Below are 24,905 nucleotides of genomic sequence, written 5' to 3' on the forward strand. Positions count from 1 at the left end.
TCTCTCTCTCTCTCTCTCTCTCTCTCTCTCTCTCTCTCTCTCGAGCATCACACATCCTCTCTGCACTGCATGCTCTCCCTTCACTCCGCACTTTGCATTGTGCCTCTGGATACCGGATTGGATTTTTCTGCAGAGCTTACTGTGTGCAGACCCCTCTGAAGGATGGTCAGTCAGCACAAGTGTTGGGAAGCCTTCACATTCCCGCTGAAAGCCCTTTAATCGCACATAAAGCACGCTGACAGCGGAATTACTCCTCATCTCCTCTTCCTCTGTTCTCTTTGCGCGGATGGCTCCTCACATTTGATGCCAGATACCAGAGTCTGCGTGTGAGATTCAGGGAGAAGTTTGACTGCGCATCGTCTTCTTGTGTGGTAAGCTTTGCAGCACGGCGTGTTACAGGCCGGCGGGGTGTGTGTGTGTGTGGGGTGTGTGTGTTTGTGTGTGTGAGTGGGCACAGGGGGGGGGGGTTATCTGCTGCTGAGGCTGCAGGAGGGGGGACCTTAACCCTGAGAATGTAGCCCTCAGAGCCGGGGAATGTGGTGGAGGAATTTAGGCGCTGTGTGTGTGCAGGAGTGAGTCGTGAATGGATGCTGTGCAGCGCGGGGTGCATGCATCATTGTGTGTGTGTGTGTGTGTGTGTGTGTGTGTGTGTGTGTGTGTGTGTGTGTGTGTGTGTGTGTGTGTGTGTGTGTGTGTGTGTGTGTGTGTGTGTGTGTGTGTGTGTGTGTGTGTGTGTGTGTGTGTGTGTGTGTGTGTGTGTGTGTGTGTGTGTGTGACAGAGAGAGAGAGAGAGAGAGAGCGAGAGAGAGAGACAGAGAGAGAGAGAGAGAGAGAGAGAGAGAGAGAGAGAGAGAGAGAGAGAGAGAGAGAGAGAGAGAGAGAGAGAGAGAGAGAGAGGATACAGAGGGACAGATGTGCAGATATGTGCAGGTGGAGGCATCTCACAGTGTGTCCTTAGACCCTTGCAGGTAATACTCCCAAAGAAACCCCCCAGTTAAAGGGGAATATGCTATACACCTTGGGGAGAGCAGCAGAGGAGGAAACCTCTCCCAGGACAGAAAGGTGTATGCATAGTTTTAAAATATAATACATTTACAGCATAGACGGTCTAAATGTTTCGAATAGATCATAATGTAATATAAGGTTTACAAGAAAGAAAGGCTGAGAGGAACTTTGCATTATCACCTAACATCTGTGCAGACCTTCTGTAGTGTTGAGAAGATCCAGAAAATATGTAGCTACACTTTTATTTATTTATTATTTGTATTGATTAATCTGCATTAGTTTCTTGATTTGGTGTTTAAAATGTCAAAAAGTATTACAAATGTCAATTCAAGTTCCTCACAGTCCAAGTTGATGTCTTTAAATGTCTTGTTGTGTTTGCTAAACCCAAAGAAATTCACTTTAATGTGAAATAAAACAGAGACATCATTTTTGCACGAAAATACAGTTAATAGGAGGGAAATACTAGAGCTTGAAGCCTGCATATAAACATATAGTGTATATTAATAAAAAATATGTCTGACTAAATATTATTTATTTAGTTTCCAAATGTTGTTCCATCTATGTTGAAGATATTCTCTTAATGTGAAAAATCACAGAAAAACGAGGCTGAAAACAGCATTTTCTCAAATAAATCATGAAATCAATTATTTGATTATCAATAGTTTGAGATTATTTTTCTGTTGACCGACTATTCTTTTTATCTAATGTTGTGATACTGCAAAAACATCTGTGCACAATTATTAAGATTTACTGATCAAGAAATATTAGTGCTGCCTTTTAAGCTTCCTATAAAGCTGATCAATAATACTATTTTATAAAAATAAATATGTGTGAATGGATATTATTTATTTAGTGAAACTGCTGCTAGAGAGGTTTCACAATACAGAACTGCTGCATTCATTTAAATGGTTTTAGTTTTTATTTACTGCTGCTCATATAATCCATGTTGATTTGTTTGCCTCTCACACCTTGCTTCTGAGTTTTGAGGTTGTGGATAATTGAATAGCCTGTCAGGATGAGTAGAGTCTGAATTCAGCCAGTTATTGTGAGTTTTTTAACCCGGTGAGGATATGTTTTTCAGGAATGGGCGATGGAAAGAGCTTCAGCTCTGCAATGAGGCGAGTGTGTGTCTGCGTCTTGATGCTGAGCATCACCTGCCGGCTGAGGTGAGAACTGGAGCTCTGCAGGAAAACTTGAATGCACTTTGTATTTGTTATTAATCTATTTCTAAAAGTATTTTCCTAAGTTACTTTATTTCCTGCCGTGCACTGACTATGTCTACATGCATGCACACAAATATACATTTACAGTCAGATTTGGGCGGGACTAAAGGGAACTTCTTTTCACTTTTGGTCAGATCTAAAACAATATGTTCTAATCCTCTTTCATCTTTCAGACTAGTGGAAGGAAATCAGGCAAAAATCACATTACCTTTTTTTTTTACGAGACTTTTTTTTACCCAAACGTTTTTTTAACATAATGACTTATTTGCATATTTAAATATAACATTCAAGAAAACTTGTCAAAAAAAAAAAAAATGGTCCTAAAGAGGACATATTATGTTCATTTTCAGGTTCGTATTAGTAGTATTTTGTGTGTCTACTGGGACATGTCTCCATGCTTTAATGTTCAAAAAGCTCTTTATTTTTCTCATACTGCCTGTGCTGCCGCACCTCTTTTCACCCTCTGTCTGACACCAGAGCCCAGTCTGCTCTGATTGGTTAGCTGGCCAGCTCTGTTGTGATTGGTCAACCGCGTGGCGCATTTCCAATGCAGGGCCTTGCTCGGCTTAGTACGGTATATAGACCTTGGTAGGTCAGGCTCACTGTATGCTGCGTTTCCATTACAGTTTAGGAACTGGGGTAGTAACTATAGTAACGCAGTGTAGGCGGAGTCGTAAATTCATCTTCAATGCGAAACACAAAACCAACATCAGCCGTTAGCTGTTAGCACTCAGAGCTCAGAGCTCCTCATATCTGTTCAGAAACTAGGCAACAGTTAAACAAGTACAAACCACAGACTGTCTGTGTCATGGCGAATACAGTCGCTGGTTTATTTATGTCTGTAGGCCGTTGTTGTGAGTGTGGACGGTCGGAGCATATACTGCGTTAGCTTAGCCGATCTACATTCAGAAAACACGCATTTTAAAAGGTTTTTTCGCCTGCCGTCTGTCTGCAGACTTGTCAAAGCTTTAATTCATGGTTTTTACTAACCGGTATCAGTATGTTGTTACTTCGGCCTCATTTTGAAACGTGTATTACAATTAAATCACGGTCAAATATGTTTGTTTTATTGTAGTTGCCAGCGATTCTCTCACTAGTTTAGCATACTCAGCCCGGTTGTTGGCCCGGAAAGAACCTCAATTTTGGAGAGCCAGAAAAACTGTGGAAAAGTACCCGCTAGCCGGAACTACGCCTAGTGGAAATGAAACCAAAACGGGCTGGGCACGGCACGGCACGCTTAAACCCTGTTCCGTGCTGTAGTGGAAATGCGCCATTAGAGATGTCCCTCCCCTTAACCTATCACGAACAATGTGTTGGAGCAATAGCCTAATATGTCAGTATGTTCGGTTGGATTTTAGCTGCACAATAACCTATAGAACAGCACACACAGGAGAGGGAAAATTCCAAAAGCAGAATTAAAGGGTTACATCTTAGTTACAGTTATATCTTTGTTAAGAGAAATTTGGGTAAGGATGTGCGTGTTTTTAACAATTCAGACACCGTTATTGTGTATCAACATTATTTGTATAATTTAATCTTGATAAGACTCCATTTAATCGAATTCCTGCATGAATTGTGTATTTTCCTAATCATTATCGCTCAACCTCAGCCTCTCCCAGGAAGTAACGGGAACTCCCAAAGAGGCCGAACTAAACGACAACATCACCATCTTCACACGCATCCTGGACGGGCTGCTGGACGGATATGACAACAGACTGCGGCCCGGACTGGGAGGTAGGTCCAAATAAAAGCCTCAACACGTCTGATACTTTAGGTAATTAAAACAGACACACATCTGACAGGTGAGAACTGAAGGTGCCAAATATCTCTGAGGTGTCTCTTTTTTTTACAAAATATCAAGGAATAAGTGCTGAAAAAACCTAGAAATGACTTAACGTTTTATCTTTCAGTTTTGCTACGAAATAAAGTACATCAGTAGATAGACTGGTGGATTTAAAAACGGCAGTTGCTAACAAATGTCTCAATGAAACACGTCATCCTGCCCAACAGTTTAGCGGTTGTGACATGAAGTCATGTGACCATTCTGTAATTCCTTTATAGCCCAACATTAGCCACCTTTAGCTTAGCGGTTGTGACATGAAGTCATGTGACCACGATGTAATTCCTTTATAGCCCAACGTTAGCCACCTTTAGCTTAGCGGTTGTGACATGAAGTCATGTGACCACGATGTAATTCCTTTATAGCCCAACATTAGCCGTCTTTAGTTTAGCGGTGGTGATGTGAAGTCATGTCACCGTGCTGTAGTTCCTTTATAGCCCAACATTAGCCGCCTTTAGCTTAGCGGTGGTGATTTGAAGTCATGTGACCGTGCTGTAGTTCCTTTATAGCCCAACATTAGCCGCCTTTAGCTTAGCGGTGGTGATTTGAAGTCATGTCACCGTGCTGTAGTTCCTTTATAGCCCAACATTAGCCGTCTTTAGTTTAGCGGTGGTGATGTGAAGTCATGTCACCGTGCTGTAGTTCCTTTATAGCCCAACATTAGCCGCCTTTAGCTTAGCGGTGGTGATGTGAAGTCATGTGACCGTGCTGTAGTTCCTTTATAGCCCAACATTAGCCGCCTTTAGCTTAGCGGTGATGGCGTGAAGTCATGTGACCGTGCTGTAGTTCCTTTATAGCACAACATTAGCCGTCTTTAGTTTAGCGGTGGTGACGTGAAGTCATGTGACCGTGCTGTAGTTCCTTTATAGCCCAACATTAGCCGCCTTTAGCTTAGCGGTGGTGACATGAAGACATGTGACCGCGCTGTGGTTCCTTTAAAGCCAACGTTATCTTTTTACACATGAAGTGGTGTTAATATGTGGAGATCATTCTGCTGAACAAAACCTGTAGGCTAAGTATCGTAAACGTTTGTTTGACACAGAGATTATTCCCTGCAATAATCCAACATCACACAGAGAAATCCCAGGGAGATTCTAGCTTCAGGGTCAGAAAAGGGTAGAAAAAAGCTCTTTTCTCTGTGGATATTCCTCATTCTGAACAATGCTCTGGAACATCAGTCTTTTCCCTGGACAGGCTGAATGTGTCTGTATTCATGAAGTGTTTGACAGAGAGGTATGATCAGCTGTTTGCATCTCCCCTCAGTGTGATTTAATGTCACTGTACTGAGGCAGATACTGTGACCTTGAGGAAGACATTATTCCTGCTCATAAAACAGACGCTTCATTGTTCTCAGGAGAAGCAATAAAAATACAGAGAAGCTCTCCTCAGAACAGAGGATTCAGACAATAAGAAGAGGAAATAATTCTCTTTTACTGGTTTTTGGGTCACTTTATCTAGAATGAAATGAGTTTGGATCTTTACACCATTTGTGTCAAAAGACTGGGGTTAGGGTTAGAAAAACTGCTGCCACTTTTGTTCTGATTGGTCTAAAGTCTTAAAATCTTTTACAGACATACGTTGAGCAAGAATTTTACTTTTTAGATAAAATTTAAAAAAAGACTTTCAGCAATAGAACATTTAAGATATGTCCTAAAATGAGCAAAAAGCGCTTGTAATGTATTGTGTTCATAACATGACTTGCATATGACCGTTTCATTGAACGTTTGCACATCTTTGGTATGTAACGTGTTTTGAGGTCATACTATATTGTAGGGATGTAACGATACCAATATAGTATATTGTACTCTACAGTCTTTGAGCACAGGGGACAACTGCTTTTTCACAAATATAATGAAGTATACAGATTAAAACAGAAGGGCAAAAGTTCCTAATACCCTAACCCTAATGTGCAACCATCCAGGGTTGTATAATTTTTCCTCATTTAATTCCTGTAATATCACCGAAAACATAAACTTGCCTTCATGTTAAAAGGTCCCATGTCATGGCTATTTCTACTGATCATAATTCCATTGTTGAAGTATACTAAAATAGATTTACATTGTGCAATTTTCCAAACTCACATTGGTTTCTCATAAAGCATCTCTGTAAAGTATGTGCATTCACTCTCTGTCCTAAACGGCTTGTTGGAGCTCCTGCCCCCCCCCCCCTGTGAGCCCAGTGGCCGTCTGCGAGACAGTGAGACAAAGCGAAACCCAGCCCGAAACCAGCCCAAAACCAGCCCGAGCACACACACACACCCGCAGCCTGGCTGGGAGTTTGTGTGTGTGCTCATACACAGACTCAGAGCCTCGCCGCGTCCCGCCGTCTCAAGCTGAGAAATCGGTGGAGCTGCAGCTGAGAAAAGATTGAGTGTGTGTGTGTGTGTGTGTGTGTGTGTGTGTGTGTGTGTGTGTGTGTGTGTGTGTGTGTGTGTGCGCGTGTGCGCGTGCGTCCGGTTCGGATGTAACGTAACGGCTCCGCGGATTGGTCTTTTTGGACCAATCCGCAGAGCCGTTACATTACGTTTCGTCACTATACCCAAATACGCCACTGTACCCAGGAAGAAAAAGAGACATCTCCAACGAGGCGTTCTGGGGCAGCATAGACAGGTCTTTTCTGTGTTAGAGTTGTACTCGCTAAAGGGTGTACTTTGAGGGTTTGTGACTCTGCAGACCGTTTACATGCATAACAAGCTACATAACACACAAGGGGACGGGTAATAACCAGAAAAGCATGACATGGGACCTTTAAGTTTAGTCTCACAATATTATCTCATTCTTCTTTTCAGAGAAGGTGACGGAGATAAAAACCAACATCTTCGTCACAAGCTTCGGACCCGTCTCTGACACAGAAATGGTAAGAAGTTACACTCTCAACCTACACTTAGAATTTGTATTGAAATAAATCTGTTATGTGGTGGGAATATTTTAACAAAATACAACCCTATCTGTTTTTTAAGGCCAAACACAATACAACTCTGTTGAAAAAATCTACATTTTGATGCTAAAAATCTATTCCCTGCATGTGTAGTAATACAATTGTGTATACATGAGACTATCAAAAGTAGTTTATGTGCAATAATGTGTATATTAATGTATTTATTCTCTCTTATTTGTTCTTAGCTAAATGTAAAAATTGTCCAGAATAAACATGTGTATTGCCTCAATTAGATAGGATACATCTTGCCTTAGTGTTTAAAAATCGAAATAAACATGTGGAAGGTGTAGTTCATTCTCTTATACGCTCGGTGTACACAAACAATTTGTTTAATCCCAAACACATTTTATCGCTGCTATTTTCCCGCAGGAATACACCATCGACGTGTTCTTCCGTCAGAGCTGGAAGGACGAGCGTCTCTGCTTTAAAGGCCCGATGGAGATGCTTCCTCTCAATAATCTGTTAGCCAGTAACATCTGGACTCCGGACACCTTCTTCCTCAACGGGAAGAAATCCATCGCTCACAACATGACAACCCCCAACAAGCTGCTGAGGCTGAAGGATGACGGCACGCTGCTCTACACCATGAGGTACCGCTGACCTCTGGCATGATCTGTTTCCTGTTTTATTTTGAAACGTTTTTCCCCTCGTGTCTATTTTCACTTCCTGTCCTTGTTATTTTCCCGCTCTTTCTTCTCCTGTTCTTGCTTCATTGGTTCAACCTGTTTCCCATTAGACCTGCAACCACCTGACCTCCTGTACACCTGCACTTTATCCCTTCATCAGTTCAGCTTCTATCTAAGGCTGCAGTCGAATAGTCCAAAACTCATCATCTATTCCTATCGTCTATTCCTTGACCTCTGTGTGAAACGTCACGCGGTTAAGGAATAGTGGATATTATACATATGTATTATACTCTTATAAGATGTATGTAGATAGTATAAGAAATGTGCAGAATATGACAGTTTAATGGTGGTGGTACTGGTACACACATATTGATAGTTCTCTTGTAATGCAATATTGAGGAACCTGCGACCCAAGTTTTTCATTCATTGCATAACTACACCGTTTATGAATATGATATGTCAATAAACCTTGGAAAATCTTGAAATCTTGAAAGGGATGTGCAAAATAGTCATTATATACAGTCTTTAATTAACTATTAGTAGAGAATAACGAGTAATGAATACTTTATAGGGATCCTATTAATATCTAATAATAAAATAATAAAATGCAATAACGTGCTTTAACCACCAGGTGTCCCTTTCTATCAGCTGGGCACCTTTATGGTGTAAATACAGCCTATCTACCAATTGGATCAAATATAAAAGTCAGCCGAATTAATGTTGATACTGCGAGGAGACGTATTGTGTGAAAAGAAATGTAAGATGTTGTTTAATTGCTTATATATTTATGATCCACGTCACGTTTTCAGTGTTGGCGGCAGTTCCTCCTGTTTGTCTAGAAGTCTTCTCAGCAGGGCTCTATAAATAGAGAACTACGGCAGATATGTAATATTTAATGCAGCCGAACCGTGTATTACAATGCCGTTATGTGATGACTTTCAAAGAGAAAAGCAAGCACACTCGGAATAAATAATTATTTTATTTTTAAATCTTTTTTTCGGATTTCACGTCACATAAACACCAAATCCCAGCGTGCATTGCGGCTAAACCATCCAATTATCGAGCTGAGGATCTTGCCTACGTCTTTTTCCGGTTTCGTTTATGACGGATGTATTTTGTTATACACACATTCCTTCACATTTACATTTTAATTTACATTAAAGTATTTTGTGAGGCCTTCTAACATGTTTTTAAATATAACTACGGTTGTAGTTGAAGAGTTTGTAAATTAACATGAACCGAAGCTGTTGCCTGGCAACGCAATCGCACAACGTCACGTCCGTTAATTCCACATCCACACGAATGGATTAACATCGATTTAATACATTAATGTAGCCTTTGTTTCTGCTACAAGAGGTGTCGACCAGCTGGGGCAACAAGAAAATTGGCGTAATCGAGTGTGACTATTACAAAATAAATCAATATTATATTAATATTGACAATAACAACCGACCGTCGGGGTAGCATTTGCTTGGCATTTTCGGGTATTTCTCCACTGGTTAACATGGGTTAACAATACCGTGTAACTGTCACGTTTGAAGGGACGAAATCGTGATATCTTCACGTCTCCCAGCATGGTAAATCGTCACATGTTCACGTCTTGCCGTGATACCGGGTTGCTTAGGATACACTCGAAAGGAAAGGAGATAATGCTCGATCACAATTCCTTGTGTCTTCAATATTGTGATGAGAGACGCAGATCATGTAAGTTAAAGGGCGTATTAAGTGTTTTAAAAGTTATGCTGTCACTTGTAATGGTGTTAATACATGTTGGACTTTCAACACTTTATTAAACCAAAAGAAGAAATGTAAACGTTACTCTTATTACTGTCATGTCATTTGAAGTCAATGACGTCAACATTTCACAGTGTTTACTGAGCTGCGTTGGGTTTCTTCAACTTTGTTTCAACATGTTTGGATGGTTATATGCACAGTGATAGATATGTAGCTCTGAAAGGTTATGCATATATTGAATATGAGTTTTATTAATCAGAATATTTTAATACAATCAAACTAATTGGGATTCATGTGGATTAATATGTGTCGACAGGAGTTTAAAGGAGGTTGTAAAAGACATAGATCCGGATTTATCTTTTGACAATTCGACCTTAATTCATGTTAATTAGGACTAACGCAGACTTCCTGTTGGAGGGTTTAATAACTCCCTATTCGAGGGTTGGTGGACCCAAATGCAGGTGACAGGAACTTAAAACAAAAATACTTTTAATTCATGCTTGGTTCAGACATCACAACAAGAGCTCGCAATATGCAACATACAAGAATCCGATTCTAAAGGGGAGAAAACCTTTCAAAATAAAACAGGAACCAATCAATTAAAACTAGCACCATGAAAATATTTGACTATATCTGACTAAAACAATGAATCATAGGAGTGAGGTTTGGAGACGTTGTGTGATCCAATTAGAGAAGAGTCATCCATCAGCCTGTAATAGTTCTTTAATGTTTGTCTAAGAGCCGTGCTGCTGAGATAAAGCCCGCTCTCACTACTCGACTCAGAGGGGGGTCCTCGCTCTGCAGGACGGAGGTCACAGGGCCTCCACCTCACGTCACGATATTTCATTAATAACTATTAGAGATGCATGATTTACAGCTACAGAATACATAAGGAGGCTACTGCAAACATGAGAAGAAAGAAGGAAAAGAAAACCTGGTCAAAATAACAACAAACATGCAGTGGTTTCAGACCTGAGATAATGCTTTTTAAAACACTACAATGCTAAAGTTTATAAATCAGAAATTGGTCGAATACCACAAACCACATACACTGATAATTTGGCTGTGGTCTTCTTTTCCTGAAGTTATGTATTGGGCCAATTGATTAAAATAATTGGATTATAATTGAAATATTGGCTTTGGGAAACTTGTTAGCTAGCCAAATTGCTTTAATTGACTTAACACGCACTAAACGTAGACATACAGTAGAAGTAGAAATGGAAGAGAACAAGAAGAAAGAACGACATATTGTCTGCAACTATTTTGTTTCTCCGTTTAACAAACAATGTTTTTTCATGACATTTTGTAGAAAAAATAAATTAACATTTGACGATTTTAGAATTTAACTAAAGTATTGTCAAAAAGACTTGGTAAGAATATTGAAATATCCATCTTTGCTCTCTAAATGTAAGCGTTTTTTTACACTCAGTAAGAAACGTTCATAACTGCCGGTTATGAACGTTAAAATACAAAAATGTGAAATGTGCTTATCAGAAGAATGCCTATCCGTTATTGTTAGAGTGAAAATCTATAACGTGCATCTCTAATAACTACATTTCTATATCAAAGAAGCCTTTTGTTTAACAGGAAAACAGCATGAAATATTCTGCATATCACTGCCCTCTCTCTTCATATATAGTGTCCATTGTTTAAATGGTAGCGAGAGCTGCTTTCGACAGGTGTGAAGTATACTGTTCACATTTTACGTTACTTGAAAGTCTCTAAAGGTCACCTATATTATGCAGAATCCACTTGTTCATGTCTTTAAACATAAACATGTGTTTTAAAAAAAGAAAAGATTCTCTCTCTTTTTGTCCTGATCCATTTATATAAAAACCTGTCTGAAAATGAGCTGATCAGATCTTGGCCATTTTGTGATGTCATAACGATTTTTTGGCTTGTGTAACCATTAGCCAATCACCAACCAAGGTAACCCCCCCCCCCCCCCCACCCACCCACATTATCACCTGAATCTCCTCCTAGAGCACCAATAGGCGCTTTCACACCAAGTACGTTTCCTAAGAATTGTTCCCGGAACTTTTCTTTCCTGGAACTATCTCGTAAATCGCGTTGACACCGGAATAAGTCCCTGAGGGAGCTGCTGACATCACTTCTTCTTCTTCTTCTTCTTCTTCTTCTTCTTCTTCTTCTTCTTCTTCTTCTTCTTCTTCTTCTTCTGCTTTGGGTTTACTGGCAGGCCGCAAACAACTTCACGGCGTATACTGCCACCCAAAATCCCCGGCCGGAAGTCCCCGGAGTTGGGGACTGGCTTCAGTAGAAGCTGCTCGGACTCCCAGCAGCTTCTACTGAAGCCTTCAGAGTAAATCGCCAGAAGTGCCGACACCTCCTCATCTCCACCGCTCCCATGTTTTCTTTTGTGTTGCCATAAGTTAGTCTCTCTCCGTTGGTGCGCTGGGCTAATGCTAATGCTAATAATGCTAATTCGAGCAAATAAAATGGCGGCTTCACAAAAACTTTTCAGAGTTTTACTAGGCGTGTCTTGCAATTCGCCCAGCCAATCAGAAATTGGAACCTTTTCACCCCCTTTAGTCCCTGCTAGAGAGCAAAAAAAAGTTCTGGTTCCAGATCTTTTTGTTGTGAATGCAAAATCACAGGAACTATCAGAACTATTCCTGGGAAAAGTACTCCGGTGTGAACGCGCCTATTGTGTTCTTTTTGACCAAATATCTCTCAGAGGGGCGTGGGGAGGGGCTCCTTATTTTCATCTAAAGTAACAGACAGAGAATCAGCACTTTGGAAACAGGGCTGAAACAGAGGGGATTATGGGTAATGCTGCAATGATCTGTTTGGTGTTGGGAGCCAAACACTTCAGAGACATGTTTTGTGTTTATCTGAGACCTGTAATATATTGATGAAAACAGTATCATAGGGGGCCTTTAAAGAGTCAAAAGGTTTTATCCTACTCCACTCATTATTAGTGCTGATGTTTGGGTGCTTTTTCAGAGAAACCCATAACAGTTCTTACCGAACTACATATTTTATAGGATATAAACCACTTTCATGTCAGTCCTGTGTCTTCATCTCACCACGACAATAAATCCTCTGAATCAAATATTAACAAAGGAAGTTGGAGGAAATGAACGAGGGTGCACGTCAGAAAGGAAAGTGGATCCACTGAATTTGAAACTGCTGCAAATCTGAAACACTGTGAGCCGTTAGAGAGGAACATTATTGCGTGAGTGTTTCTGGAACAAAGTGTATTCTCCACATGTTGACGTTCTTTCAAAACGCTCATTAAGTAAAATAAAAGTAACCTCTTTTGATTTATTTTATTTTATGGACCTTATACTCAGTTCTACTTTTCCTTGAGTCTTTTCTTGAGATGCCTTTTTTTCTTATGTCTTGCCCTAATACTCTTCTGTAATTTATAACAAATTAAAAGTCAATGCTCATAACTAGTCATTTAAAAGTACAGAGGAATTATCTGCAAAGTGTAAATTGTCGTAAGTACAAAACGTAAAAGGGCTCTTGTTACACAATATTATAATTTATTCTATTTAATTTGATCATCTATCGTTTAAAGAAGATAAATAACAAGCTTGTATATCGATGCTTACTGTAGTTACTCTTAACTTAATCTGTAAAATTAAGTTGAGGACAAATATCGTTCTCATTTGTAAAAAGTAGAAAGTAGCTCCTAGTAATAAATTATATTCGGTGTAAATCTTTGTCTTTATTTTTAAATGTTAAATCGTATTTAAAATATGAAATGTTCTATTCTTGATATTTCTCTTACAACTTTATTCCATATATTGTGTTTATCTTTGCATACCATACACAAAAGCAAATTCACTTAAACCATTTAAACCTACAGTACGTGGCAATAAACCTGATTCTGATATTGATCACAATTTTTTATTACAAAAGTTATCAATGGAGCACGTTTACAAACAAGATGAAGTTTGAAGTGCATCCCAAAAATACATAAAAATAGATTATAAATCTACTTTTATGACCTGTGTGTGTGTGTGTGTGTGTGTGTGTGTGTGTGTGTGTGTGTGTGTGTGTGTGTGTGTGTGTGTGTGTGTGTGTGTGTGTGTGTGTGTGTGTGTGTGTGTGTGTGTGTGTGTGTGTGTGTATCAATGCAGTCAATGTAATGTCCCCTGAAGTGATGTGTGTGTGTGTGTGTGTGTGTGTGTGTGTGTGTGTGTGTGTGTGTGTGTGTGTGTGTGTGTGTGTGTGTGTGTGTGTGTGTGTGTGTGTGTGTGTGTGTGTGTGTGTGTGTGTGTGTGTGTGTGTGTGTGTGTGTGTGTGTGTGTGTGTGTGTGTGTGTGTCCAGCAGAGGGCAGCAGTTGATAAATCTTCCCTGTCTACGTTCTTATTATACATCCATGCTCAACACAGTCTGTGCTCAACACTCACTACATGACCTCTTTGTTTTGTTTTATTTCCAATAAAGTTTTATTCAAAGCTTTATAACCCTCCCACAGACAGGTGGCAGCCTCGCTCCATGAAATAATCCTCGAATGATTTCTTAAATACTTCTCAAAGTCCTTTTTGCACAGTGTTGCATCATTTCATTACTCCTCGAGAGATTTCATCACGGGTCCCTCTGCTGGCTCTGAAGTTCATTAAAGCTCAAATATAAATTACATTTTACTGCTGTTCACTCTCTGAGACTCTCTAATGAAGACCTATGCTTTTCACTGGTTAGTGGATGTAAACACGTTTAGCAAATGGAAGAAATCATATATAATAACAGAGTGTATTCATCTGTTAAAGTGGTGATCATGATGATGTATACTATGAGTTAAGGTGTAAGACACACAAAGGGCGAATCTAGAATTCTCCCTTAGCAGAGAATTTAAATTGTATTTAAAACAATATGTATAATATGAACAATAATTGTAAGCAATATACATTTGTGTGCAATGAACAATTTAACTAACTTAATAGTTTATTTTCAATCTATTAATGTTACCGGCTCTTTATTGCTTAATATCAGGGGTGTACAAGCTTTTTTCACTGGGGGCCAAACATATTTGAAGGCTGGGCCCCTCAGTAGAGGTGAAGTATGTTGCCTTATAAGTTAAGTTAGGCTCTCCAGATCATTTAATTTGTTGGCAGTTAATTATTAGTGGACCTATCATGCTATATTTGAATAATATAGTGTTGGACCATACCTATAGAACACATATTTATACTTTTTATTTTTCAAAATACCAAACAGATCATGCATTTTAGCCATTCCTCATTTCGCTCAATTTAACACTGCCTTCGCATGGGCTGATTCTGTGAGAACAGCACCATCTACAGGCCTGGCATATGTACTACAGCGTCTCCAGCGCTTTCCAACGGCAATGTCCATGGCTGTCTCCTCCTGATTGGTGGAGTTGGCCCAATAGCTGTAGCGCCACTTCTGTGACATCATAGAAGTGTTCAAATCTGGATCAGTCTGTATCAGATCCGTTGCAGCCCCTTTTTAAGAGATTTGGGTATGGAGGAAAATAGAGAGGGTTGTGTTTTCTGACACTTGGTGAGTTCCCTGGAACACCAGGGACACATATTCATGTAGAAAAGACGTACAAAAGTGCATTTTGCATGATAGGTCACCTTTAAACAGAGGACTCAAATTTTTTAGAATAAGTGGAAATAGGAAGTGTATATTTCAAGCAAGTGATTGGGCTTTCTTTTTTTTCAAGTAAGATTTTTATAGAAAATGTTTTCAAATGTAATTGACAGAATGTATTAGAAAATGTGGCTTATTAACACATGTAATATAATGTTTTATATATTTAAGATTTACAATATAAGACAAGCACTAGTTTCATGTGTGGGACCACGGGCCGCATTTGGCCCCTTGGCCGTAGTTTTGAAAACCCTGCTTCATATATTCAGTCTTTTGTAAATACTACTACTTATTTGTTGCTACCATGCTGTACTTATTTGCTCTTGCTTATTTGTATATTATATATGTATATTAAATAACCTGTGCTTTCCCTTTGATTCAATTTGAATATAAGTCTACTCTTTTTCCTTTACCTTTTTATCTGTAATAAATTATTACTGATTTATTTTTGATCTTTTACACCCTATATTTTTTAGGATGTTGACTGTTAAGGATTAGATAGATATATAAAATGTAAGGTTATTTCAGAAAAGGACTGAGGTTTGATATCACATGATACAGTATACATTTTACTTGCAGTAAAGGTGTGTTATTAATTCTTGAGGAATGAATTGATTGTTAATTTGGCTTTACGATGGTTGAAAGCACGATGATTTTGTTGATCTTTGTTTTGTTGTGATTAGCATTGATGTAGCCAGTGATAATGCTAATGGGGATCTTAATAGAGACTTCCTTCCTTCTCTCCTCAGACTCACGATCGCTGCAGAGTGCCCCATGCAGCTCGAGGATTTCCCCATGGACGCCCACGCTTGTCCTCTAAAATTCGGGAGCTGTGAGTAAACTCAACTTTAAGCTAACGCACAAAGTGAGCAGTAGTTTTAAATAACACAGGGAAATGTTTAATATCCACAATTGGTGTAACAAGTTTCACCAAACACTCTAAGAGAGAGATACAACGCAACACACTAATATATATCAGCATGAAACTACCCCAGCTCATAACTGACTTTAAATTCATTATTTTTTATATGACAAGTTTTCTGAAAGGTAATGTTTAAATATGCAAATGAGGCAACATGTGACATTATCATTGGGTGGTTTTAAGAGGTAATCTACGCAAATAGACAACATGTTTTCTTTGTTCCACTGGTGTGTAACAATGTTATGGGCCCAAAAGCTCACAAAAAAGATTTTTCTTCCTGATTTGTTTTGATCTAAATACTGCAGTTTCAGCTGTGAGTTTACTGTCTCTATCCATGCAGTGTGTGTAGGGGTATGTGAAGGTAGTGTGTGTGTGACAGTGCGTGTCCCTCAGGTGTAAAGTGGTGTTGTGTCGGTGCAGGGCACAGCCGTGCAGAAACACACTGCTGCTGATTAAACCATTAATCAACATGTCAGCCGCTCTCCTGCAGCCTCGCCTTCATTTAATGGGATAAATGTGAAACGCACAGAATGGAAACAGCCACACACACACACACACATACACACACACACACACACACACACACACACACACACACACACACACACACACACACACACACACACACACACACACACACACACACACACACACACAGCAAACCTATATTTAGCACCAAGGTAACCTCTAAAATCCCACACCTTGCACATGCCAACCACACTTGTGTCGTCCTTGGGGAGTAACAAGTACAGTAAGGAGATTAGGATACAAAAAAAAGCAACTGTATCTCTTTACAGCAGGGGTGTCAAACTAAATTTCATCGCGGGCCACATTTGCATAAAGATTGCACTCAAAGGGCGGGTTGTAACTATATTATAAATATATAATATATACATAATGAAAAGACGTAATCAAATAACTTTTAGATCTTTTTTAATGGAAATTATGCAAAGGTGTACGAACTGCCTGAATTTGCCATTTGATTTTAATTTAGGCTACTTTCATTCTTTTTTTTTGTAAATATCTTAATTTTTTAAATGCAGTAGATGGACACCGGATTTGTTTAAAAAAAAACACAGTTTATGCTCAAAATGCCTGATATTTATTTTCTCTTGCGTTGCATTTGTCATTGAGGTAATGCAAATGGATCTGAAAGTAATCAGGTTATTTTAAAGAGTGGTGCAGTGATTACGTATTTTTGTAGGCCAACCAGAAGTTAACATCGCAAGGGCTTCCTAAAAAAAAAGCAATGGGTTTTTAAAATTGGATTATTCCGGAAAATAATCTCTGTGTCAAAGAAACTTTTATTATTCTTACAAGATTTGTTCAGCAAGATAATCTCCACATATTAGTACGACTTTATGATTTTTGGAGTAAAATGTTGGGCTATAAAGGAACTACAGCACGGTCACATGACTTCACGTCACCACCGTTAAGCTAAAGGGGGCTAATGTTGGCCGTGATGACGTTTCGTTGTATTATTAAGGCACTTGTTAGTAACTGCTGTTTTTAATTTCTCCAGTGGGGTATTTACTGACGTATTTAAACGTTAACATTTCTTCAGCTTGTGTTAACCACAGACCTTATTTCAGGATAACAACAAAAAACACATTCAGGTGCTTCCAATTTTAAGGATTTCACCCCTCTTTTATTGTGGTACATGGATTAGGTTACTGATTCAACGGTTTTACAAGAATTTAGTGGTTGTAACAGAATACATTTTTAACCTTTCCCGTCCAGTTTAAGCTGGTTAGGTTGCCTCTCACAGCTCCAGTGGTTCAGAAGTATCTGGGGATCTCCAGTCATGGAGGCTTAAGATAATCTTTGAGGTGTTTCCTGACGTGTTGAGGGTAATCTGGACTCTCTGTGAGGCAGAGCCCTGATGTGTCTTTAAGCTACTCCAACACGTGCTTAGGTCACTCTCCCTCTGCTCACAGTAACTAACTCAGACTGCACTGACATGTGTCCTCATGGGGAGCTATCTGAGGTCGGTTCACCCAGAAAAACCTGATGGCATTTAAGGATAGATGGTTAAATGAGGTGATGCACTGATCCGATATTGAGTAACGGAATACAAATATATATATAAACATAAGAAGTTAAAGTAAGAATGTGCATACCGGAATTCTTTTTAGAATATGTATTTTATCCTTTAGGGGGAATGCCATATTTGTTTCAGAGATGCTAGGTTTACCAGTTTTCCAAAACAATGTATTATTAGGAGAGGGAAACTAGAAAAAAAAAAAACTTTGTTTGGCTTTTATGTTTTTACACTTTGCTGAGGTGAAAAGGTTTGTGCATCAGTAAAAGCAAAACATGCCAAGGTGGAATGGAAACATCATGGCTTTAAACGTGCATGAATTCTAATTTTCTTGCCAATTCTCTGGACATTTGGTTAACATACACATTTTGACTGTAAACATGCTGTATTTACAAAGCCAAAAAACATTTATGGACCTTAAACTTGAAAACTGTATCTAATGGTGCTTTTCCACTCCAGGACCTAGCACGGCTTAGTACAGTATGGTTAGGCCTTGGTAGGCCAAGATCACTTTATGCTGAGTTTCCATTACAGATTAGTAACAGGGGTAGTAACTATAGTAACGCAGTGTAGTCAGGGCGATCGACTGTTCGGCGGGCGGAGCGACGCTGCGTAAAACTGCTGTGACGTCATCTTCAATGAGAACCACAAAACCAAAACATCAGCCGTTAGATGTTAGCACTCAGAGCTCACAGCTCCTCATATCTGTTCAGGAACTAGACAAAAGTTAAACAAGTACAAACCACAGACTGCCTGTGTCATGGAGAATACAGTCGCTGGTTTATTTATGTCTGTAGGCCGTTGTTGTGAGTGTGGAGCATATACATATACAGCATATACAATGTTAGCTTAGCCGATCTCCATTTAGACAACACACATTTTAAAAAGTTTTTCGCCTGCCGTCTGCAGACCAGCATCAGTATGTTGTTACTTCGGCATCGTTTTGAAACGTGTATTACAATTAAATCACGGTAGTTGTAGCCCCCTTGCCAGCGATTCTCTCTGACCATTCAGCAGTCGAGAGTGTTTACGTCACTAGTTTAGCATATTCAGCCCGGTTGTTGGCCCGGTAAGAACCTCGATTTTGGAGGGCCAGAAAAAAGGTGAAAAAGTAGTCCTGAGCCGGAACTACCCCGAGTGGAAAAGCAAAAGGTAGCGGGCCTGGTTTGGCCCGGCCCGCTTAAACCGTGCTGCAGTGGAAAAGCGCCATAAGACGGACCAATGGAATGGAACGTTATTATCAGTTATGAAAATATGTGGGAAAGAACCAAAGTATGAGCATTACATTATACTTTCTTCCAGAGTAGCTTATTCATAATGATGTATTTTATGAATCAGGGGCGGACTGCGGGGAAAAAGTGGCCCGGGGATTCATTGACAGACAGGCCCACTTAATGCATGTATCGGCCGGCCAGCGACGAAAGTATGTTGCTTTACAGAAAACCCTTTGCATTTAATGTTATTTTGGACCATTACTCATATAGTAATCACATTACCTGAGCCCTTGAGTTGCCTAGAGTAAAATAGTTACAGCATATATTTAGTGATTTTAATGTTAACAGATCATTGATGCAATAACATTTGGACCCAATTTGCCTGACTTGACACATGGAATAAAACATGGGTGTAGGAAGCATCCTCAATGTGGGTGAGACAATTTAACAGGGGGTGTGGGCAGGTGGTGGACCTCACCTCCTCTAGGGGGGTCCGGGGGAAGATTTTTTTTTAAATGTTGAAGTTAAATGCATCAATCTGGTGCACTTTGAGAGCAACATTAGGAGATCTATGGATACATCTCTCAACACCCGTGAAACAGAACTGAAAACAGATTTACTTTTTTCAACATTTATTCATTTATTTGAACAGCAAGTGGAGGCAAAAGTGACTGCACCCAAAACAATAAACCTGCTAGCTAACTAGCCTAAACTCAGTAGCAGAATGTGGGCAACACGTTCTTCTCCACAGCCGCGCGACCTCTGAGTCAGACGTCACTTCCACCTTTTCTATCCTACGGGTACAGCCACTCCCCCTGAACCCCGTTTCCCTGCCAACCCCCCGCCCCCTCCCCTATGCAAGCCCCTCCCTCTGAACCCAGGGCTCGCTACAATACTGTATACTGTATACACAAACTATACAAAAACGCCTTCACGCTTTGGAGCTTGTTTATCCATCTGTAAGCAACTGCCAGCTAGGTCTCTCGGTCACTCACTCCTGATCGTTCACTGACAGCTGCTACAGGCCTGATGTGTGAAAGTGAAACTATCTGATAGATAGAACATAGGTAGCCTATCAAAACGGCCCAGCCCAGCCCAGTGGGCCGCTTCAGGGAGTGGCCGGAACACTTACAAATGTGGGCCGGTAGGATTTAGGCCCACGCACAGCACCGGCCCACCGGGAAAACTCCCCGTATTCCCAATGGCCAGTCCGCCCGTGTTATGAATCTGAAAAATAACCAATGGTATCTAACTTGTTTACGAGTATAAAATACAATAGCTCCCTCTGACATGTAGCGGATTAGAAGTATAAAGAAGCAGAAATATGCTTAGATTATTAATGGAAACACTCAAGTAAGGTCCAAATACCTCAAAACTGTACATAAATAAATAAAGTACTCGACTAAATGAACCTAGTCCCTCAAAATGGTACTTTTGTGGATGTACTTAGTTACATTTCAGCACTAATTACATGTATGTTTCTTAGCTTTGAGTTTGTATAAAATGTATTTGGACATGTTTGTGCTGTATTTTAATCTAAAGATCTATGAACTTCAAGCGCATCTATTACACAAGAAACATCAAAGTAAACTTCTCCATATCCAACAAAAACAATGCTAGCTAGAGAAAGAGATGTTCTTTATTGACCAGAGATTGTTCTATTAAAAGCCATGTCCCAGTAAAAGTACATTGTAAGGGTTATTAGTGTAGGAGTTACGCTGCTGGCTGCAGTGTTTCCCGTTTTCTGGACTGCATTAACCCTTTGCTAATCCTCTGAGCTAATGGACAGCACTCTGCAGGCTTTAGATCTGCAGAGACCTTCCTCTGCTGCCGATGGTAATCACCTCTCTGCAGAACACACTCTGCATCGTGTGTAGATATGTTCCAGGGTCCTGTGTTCCCCAGCTCAATATACTCTTAATACGCTAAGGAAACCTTTCAAAGGGGTTTATCTTCTCAGCATTGCATGTTTCTGCAGGTCAAATATCACAGTTTACAGCCGGCTGATGTTAAAACAAACCTTCAAAGACGAGGCTATTTTCTTTACTTCAGATATTGATACCTAAGTGACTGAACAGATTTATCCGTTAACGTATTAAAACATCCACCTTCTTTCATTCTTTGACTATTTTAGCGAGAAGCTAGCCCACACCAATCTCTTACAATGTCAGTTTACTGTATATGGAGAGACACACATAAAACTCAACACAAGACTGGAGCGACTCAAAACAGAAGAGCAACAGAACAACTTTGAGAGGTTGTTGCTCTCGAATAGTGAGTTTCCGCGCTCTAACCATAATTGGAAACCCTGTGAGAATACAACATTGTGAACAACAACAACAACAACAACAACAACAACAACAACAACAACAACTGCAAACTGTGTTGGTAAATATATGTGACAATTTAATGGATAGTGTTAAGGGTTAGAGTAAGGGTAAACTTATTTAAATATTTAACAGCTGCTAGTGTAAATCTGGCCACAAGCAGTAACCCTAACCCTAATGGTTTGAGTAATGGTGTTCTAGTGGGTTTATCATGTTGTTTACGTTTATTTCAGTTAGTTAGTTAGTTAGTTAGTTAGTTAGTTAGTTAGTTAGTTAGTGAAATAAACACATGATGAGATATCTTTTTGGTTCATTCAGATTTATCTAAGTTCTCTTTTAGTCTTTTTAGTCTCTGCTTTGATACAATTAGTACAGTGTCCGTGATAAATATATCTGTTTATGGGGCCATTGATTTGCCTGTGGTATTGCTTTTGCAGCTTTCTTGAGAACTTCTCATCACAAAAAATGGTGCTTCCTGTGATCACTAGCAATACTTCTGCCTTGAAAAAGCTGCAAAACTATTTGTACTGAGTACCAGAAAACAAAGGATCAGATATTTGCTCTATGGTCACCTAATATGATATTGCTTTACATCATAACTGCCTATTTACCAACATAGCTATCCACCGTAGCATGACTTCACTGTGTTACGCCGCTAAGCTAAAGGTGGCTAAAGTTTGGCATGCTGACATCTAGTAGTCTCATTTAGACACCTGTTAGCTACAGCTGTTTTTAAGATGTGTAAAAGCTTGAAATTACCCAGTGTTTTACTACAGAAGAAAATTATCAAGCTTGTGTAAACCACCAATCCTATTTTAGGCATCTTTAAAAAGCCAAAAGATGGAAACAGGAAGTGCTAAAATGCTAACTTATGTGGGTTTTTAGGACCCATTCCTACAGGTCAGTTCTTATCACTGTAGAAATATGTGCACAGCTTTTAAGCTAAGTATAAATTGAAACATTAATTGTAAAGATACTTGTAAGGGAAACTTCTGTGTAGCAATGTAGTGGGAGTCACCGACTCAGGAAAGAGACACGGGAAGAGCAGGAGCTTTGATGTCAAACACTGATGGTTTATTTAGGAGCTTCTCTCGTTAGCCCATTTAACTGGTTTCACAGAGAGTAATCAACATATTTTGAGAAGATAGCCTAAACAGTTGGGAACACTGAGTCACTTGCGTCCGATACTTATGGCCTCGAAGATTTCACACCTTGGAGTCCACAAACACAAAGAAGGAAGTGTCCCAGTGCACCCGCAACAATAAACCATCTGTGACCTAGGGTTGCCCGGTCACTGAATGGGAACAACAACATTATGGCTGAAGCAGCCTATCTCCTTAAAGGACATAACAGACGTCAGGGTTGGTCATGCACGTCATATCTAGGAGTCTAGGACAATTATTTCCCTCTTTGTCCCCTTTGCTGTTGTAACACCGTACATTTCACCATTAGGGTCTCCTCTTATACCTTTTGCTGTATTTGTTTAATATACAAAAGTAATTTGTGCTCCTAAGAGAAGATTCATGTGCTCACGTCACGCAGCTCTACAAAGACTTATTTGAGACAATGTGGAGTGTCTTTGAGACGATAATCCACAGACTGGCTGAAGGGGGTCAATCTAAATGACTGCCTTCTAACACCACAGTTGCTGGATTAATGCAATACTGTTAGATTGGACAGAAATCACACACACACACACACACACACACACACACACACACACACACACACACACACACACACACACACACACACACACACACACACACACACACACACACACACACACACACAGATTATGGGCATCTACGGCATGTACAGCACAGTATGAGTGAGTGTTTTTGCATTTCACAGGGCTCGTTCTCAACATAAACTTGGATTAATGAAATAATAATTTTTTCAAAATCAATATATAAAGTGGCGAATATAATTGACAGTTTACTATCAGCAGCATATTCCAACGTTTTAAAAGTAGCAATATAAAAACACAAGAATACTCTGTTACAAAAGTACACGTTATGCATAATGGTCCGTTTCAGAAGCTCATATCGTATATAAATATATTATTTAGTTGATGCAAGAGTGTGTTTATTTTAGCTGGTAAAAGTGGTGCTAATTTTAAGTACTTTGTTTACAGCGGTTTGTAAAGTCAACGAAAGCTGTCAACAAAATGTTCTGGAATTAAAAGTACAATATATTAGTAGAATGAGTAGAATAAAATGAAAGTACTCAGATAAAAGTACCTCATCGAGGTTTGTAGGTACAGTACTTCACTAGAGTCCCTCAGTTGTACTTCACACACAACAGTTTACAGGCAACTTAAATACAAAGCTAAAAGGTCAACACCCGTGAGTGAAACTGTGCCAACACTCACACATAACATCAGCAACATCTGCATATTGTGATGCATTCTAGTGATTACATCAGATCCAAACACGAGCTCTTAGCTGCAACACCAACTTAATCTCTGTGTAATTAAGCAAAGTGGGTCAAATGTCATGTGTTGTATCACATCCAACAAGTCGCATTTCTTACACTGAACAAAAATATAAATGCAACACTTTTGTTTTTGCTCCCATTTTTCATGAGATGAACTCAAAGATCTAAAACATTTTCTACACAAGCAAAATAACCATTTCTCTGAAATATTGTTCACAAATCTGAAAAAATCTGTGATAGTGAGCACTTCTCCTTTGCCGAGATAATCCATCCCACCTCACAGGTGTGGCATATCAAGATGCTGATTAGACAGCATGATTATTGCACAGGTGTGCCTTAGGCTGGCCACAATAAAAGGCCACTCTGAAACGTGCAGTTTTGCTTTATTGGGGGGGTCTGGGGGGGTCCGAAAACCAGTCAGTATCTGGTGTGAGGGTTAGGGTTAGGGTTAGGGTAATGTTTTGAATCGAGTGGCTCATGGTGGTGGTGGGGTTATGGTATGGGCAGGCGTATGTTATGGATGATGAACACAGGCCACTCGATTCACAACATTACCCTAATCCTAACCCTAATCCTAACCCTAACCCTCACACCAGATACTGACTGGTTTTCGGACCCCCCCAGACCCCCCCAATAAAGCAAAAATGCACGTTTCAGAGTGGCCTTTTATTGTGGCCAGCCTAAGGCACACCTGTGCAATAACCATGCTGTCTAATCAGCATCTTGATATGCCACACCTGTGAGGTGGGATGGATTATCTCCGAAAAGGAGAAGTGCTCACTATCACAGATTTTTTCAGATTTGTGAACAATATTTGAGAGAAATGGTTATTTTGTGTATGTAGAAAATGTTTTAGATCTTTGAGTTCATCTCATGAAAAATGGGAGCAAAAACAAAAGTGTTGCATTTATATTTTTGTTCAGTGTAGCTAGAAACATCTTGGGAACTGACAAATAACGACAACGAACTGTCTATATAGAGTCTGATTGTATAGAAGTCTATGAGAA

The 24,905-nt window shown here is 39.7% G+C and overlaps 2 protein-coding genes across 2 annotated transcripts in view; one reads left to right on the plus strand and one right to left on the minus strand.

The window, feature by feature from the left end:
- The window catches only part of gabrb3 (gamma-aminobutyric acid type A receptor subunit beta3), a gene marked incomplete at its 5' end in the record, with an annotated part of 62,049 nt that overhangs the window by 30,052 nt on the left and 7,092 nt on the right, over positions 1–24,905 (minus strand). The gene's annotated exons all lie outside the window — the stretch shown is intronic.
- The window catches only part of gabra5 (gamma-aminobutyric acid type A receptor subunit alpha5), a 39,942-nt gene continuing 15,134 nt past the window's right edge, over positions 98–24,905 (plus strand). Inside the window, exons 1-6 of the mRNA XM_079684175.1 lie at positions 98–371; positions 2,087–2,171; positions 3,838–3,962; positions 6,857–6,924; positions 7,375–7,595; positions 15,705–15,787. Coding sequence (XP_079540301.1) covers positions 2,089–2,171; positions 3,838–3,962; positions 6,857–6,924; positions 7,375–7,595; positions 15,705–15,787 — 580 coding nt within the window. The 5' untranslated portion in view covers positions 98–371; positions 2,087–2,088. The remainder of the gene's footprint in view (positions 372–2,086; positions 2,172–3,837; positions 3,963–6,856; positions 6,925–7,374; positions 7,596–15,704; positions 15,788–24,905) is intronic.

This window comes from Notothenia rossii (assembly GCF_949606895.1).
Source record: "Notothenia rossii genome assembly, chromosome: 1".
Taxonomy (NCBI): domain Eukaryota; kingdom Metazoa; phylum Chordata; class Actinopteri; order Perciformes; family Nototheniidae; genus Notothenia; species Notothenia rossii.